The sequence below is a fragment of the Poecilia formosa genome, unplaced genomic scaffold, assembly GCF_000485575.1.
Source record: "Poecilia formosa unplaced genomic scaffold, Poecilia_formosa-5.1.2 Scaffold39, whole genome shotgun sequence".
NCBI lineage: Eukaryota > Metazoa > Chordata > Actinopteri > Cyprinodontiformes > Poeciliidae > Poecilia > Poecilia formosa.
The window spans coordinates 1483163-1485327 of NW_006799978.1; the positions used below are offsets into that span (position 1 = coordinate 1483163).

At 38.2% G+C, this 2165-nt stretch overlaps 1 protein-coding gene across 3 annotated transcripts in view; it reads left to right on the forward strand.

Annotated features, from left to right (window-relative positions):
- Nucleotides 1-2165, forward strand: part of fstl5 (follistatin-like 5) — a 192272-nt gene that overhangs the window by 178944 nt on the left and 11163 nt on the right. For all 3 annotated transcript variants that reach the window (XM_016670941.1, XM_007551027.2, XM_007551028.2), the window contains one exon: nt 1821-1970. In XM_016670941.1, the coding sequence (XP_016526427.1) occupies nt 1821-1970 (150 nt within the window). The remainder of the gene's footprint in view (nt 1-1820; nt 1971-2165) is intronic.

Below are 2165 nucleotides of genomic sequence, written 5' to 3' on the forward strand. Positions count from 1 at the left end.
TGGGTTACATACCCTGCAAAAACACAAAATCTTACCAGGTATTTTTTCCAGGGTCAAGTGAAAAGATCTTAATACACTTGAAATAAAATTAATTTACAAGTAACTTTTCACCAAGATATAGGAGCTGGTTTTATATAAAAAACATATTGAATATTGATAAAATAGATATATTGATAAAAAGTACTTGCCCCGCTGGCAGATTTTTTCACTTATAACAAGACATTTGTTCCATGTTATAAATGCCCAAGCACCAAACTGTTGAATGAAATGAAACTGGTTTTAATTGAAGGAAATGTTAATTTCCTTCAATTAAATATGTAAATCTTGTTGTCATCCAAATCAATCAGACTGTAGAATGTACTTACATTTACCTATACCTGTACTTACATTTGATAATAAAAAAAACATGAATTATCAAAAATAATTAGAAGTTTAATATGTATTAAGTGGAAGGCATTCACTATAGTTGTGCAAACCTGAATGGATTTTATCAGCAATATTTTATTTTCTGTCACCAGAAGCATCTTCTGAGTCGTCAGCGCTCCAGCACAAGGCTGTTTACTGTAAACTCTGATGATTAACAAGCTGGTTGAGAAAAAAATACCAGTTGGACACATGACTAAAATCTGAAAAAATAAAAAAATATCCCACGCCTTTTTTTAATGCACATGGATACAGTCCAATTTCCAGCAGCTGCTATGTTTGATGATTCATACTTCAACATGTGAAACTGGATGTGATTTCGAACAAGTGCACTGAACTCTCCCCATCCCTAATTTTCCTGCCTCAGGGCAGGTTTTTATTAGCAGTTATACTCCACAAAGTCAGATAATTTGAGTCATAAATGTTGTGCTTCAAAAAGTTACACAGAATATCACAACCCTCATGTTTTTCGATGTTCATCAGCATTAAGAGGACAAATCCTTTGCATATTCACTCCATTTTTTAGTTGAAAGGGGTATAGTTATTTTTTAAAGGCTGTCAGTTACTACTTAAATCACATACGTAAAGCCCACCCACACACACTCTGACATATGCAACACGAGGAAACTGAGAAAATTGAAGCCGCCTCCATTCACACCCTCAGCTGGGTGTCAGATGTTCGATTTCTCACCTCCTAAAGGCGCGATAAGTCAGATATTTATGGTCCATGGCATTAAATGACCACTGTGTGGGTCTGCAGGGGTGACGCCGAGTTCAGCACCGATGACTCAACATTTACCTCAGTAAATGCAGGAATTTCAAGATTTCCAAACCATTGGATATGAAACATCCACCTGCAAACAGATGGCGCTACATCTGGACTTCAAATGAGATTATAGTTAATGGAGTCAGAGATATTTTTATGAATCCAAATAAATTAAATTGCTGTCATTGTTTTTCATATTTGCATTTTGACGTAACTTGTTGCTGGATCAGCTTTCTGGACAGTGTTAAGTTTTGGGGGCTTTGGAGAGCGTGAAGGGAAGGAAAAGTCCCGAGGCAGAAGGCTGACAGATTTCCAGTTGGCTGAGAAGCCTGGAGTTGCCAGGGCTAGACGCAGAGCAGCTGCAGATCATCTGCAGGCTTTGTCCTGCACATTATATATGGACAAATGAGAGTCATTACAAAGATTTTGCAGGAAACTGCAAAGCTAATTTATCTAAGTTGCCAAGATAACACCACTCATGTCCCCATCAGTGAAAAAGGCAGCAGTAGTAAACAAAACACACAAAAAAAGACTAGGGGAAGGTAATTGGTTTTTAATGAGATATATTTTCTTGTGATATGAAAAGCAATTAGATCAAAGTAAACGTGTGTGTGTGCTTGTGTTTTTGCAGGAGGAGGTGTGCCCAACCTCGCCTGGAGAGGTGGTGCAGAGGTGTGTGTGGTCATCAGCTGTCAACGTCAAGGACAAGTTTATTTATGTGACGCAGCCAACCTTGGGCCGAGTGCTCATAGTTGACATCCAGACTCAGAAAGCCGTCCAGGTAATTTTATGGATAAATTAGGAAACTCAGTTTCATGCCGGTCTTAGAACTCTGAAATGTGCGTCACCTTTACACAGAACAAACGATCTTTGTTTTGCCTTTTAACAACTTGAAGGTTTTCAGTGTTCCACATTGATCAGGGGCAGCGAGTCACAAGAGTGGTCAATGTGTCATTATCAATGGTGGGTATTGATA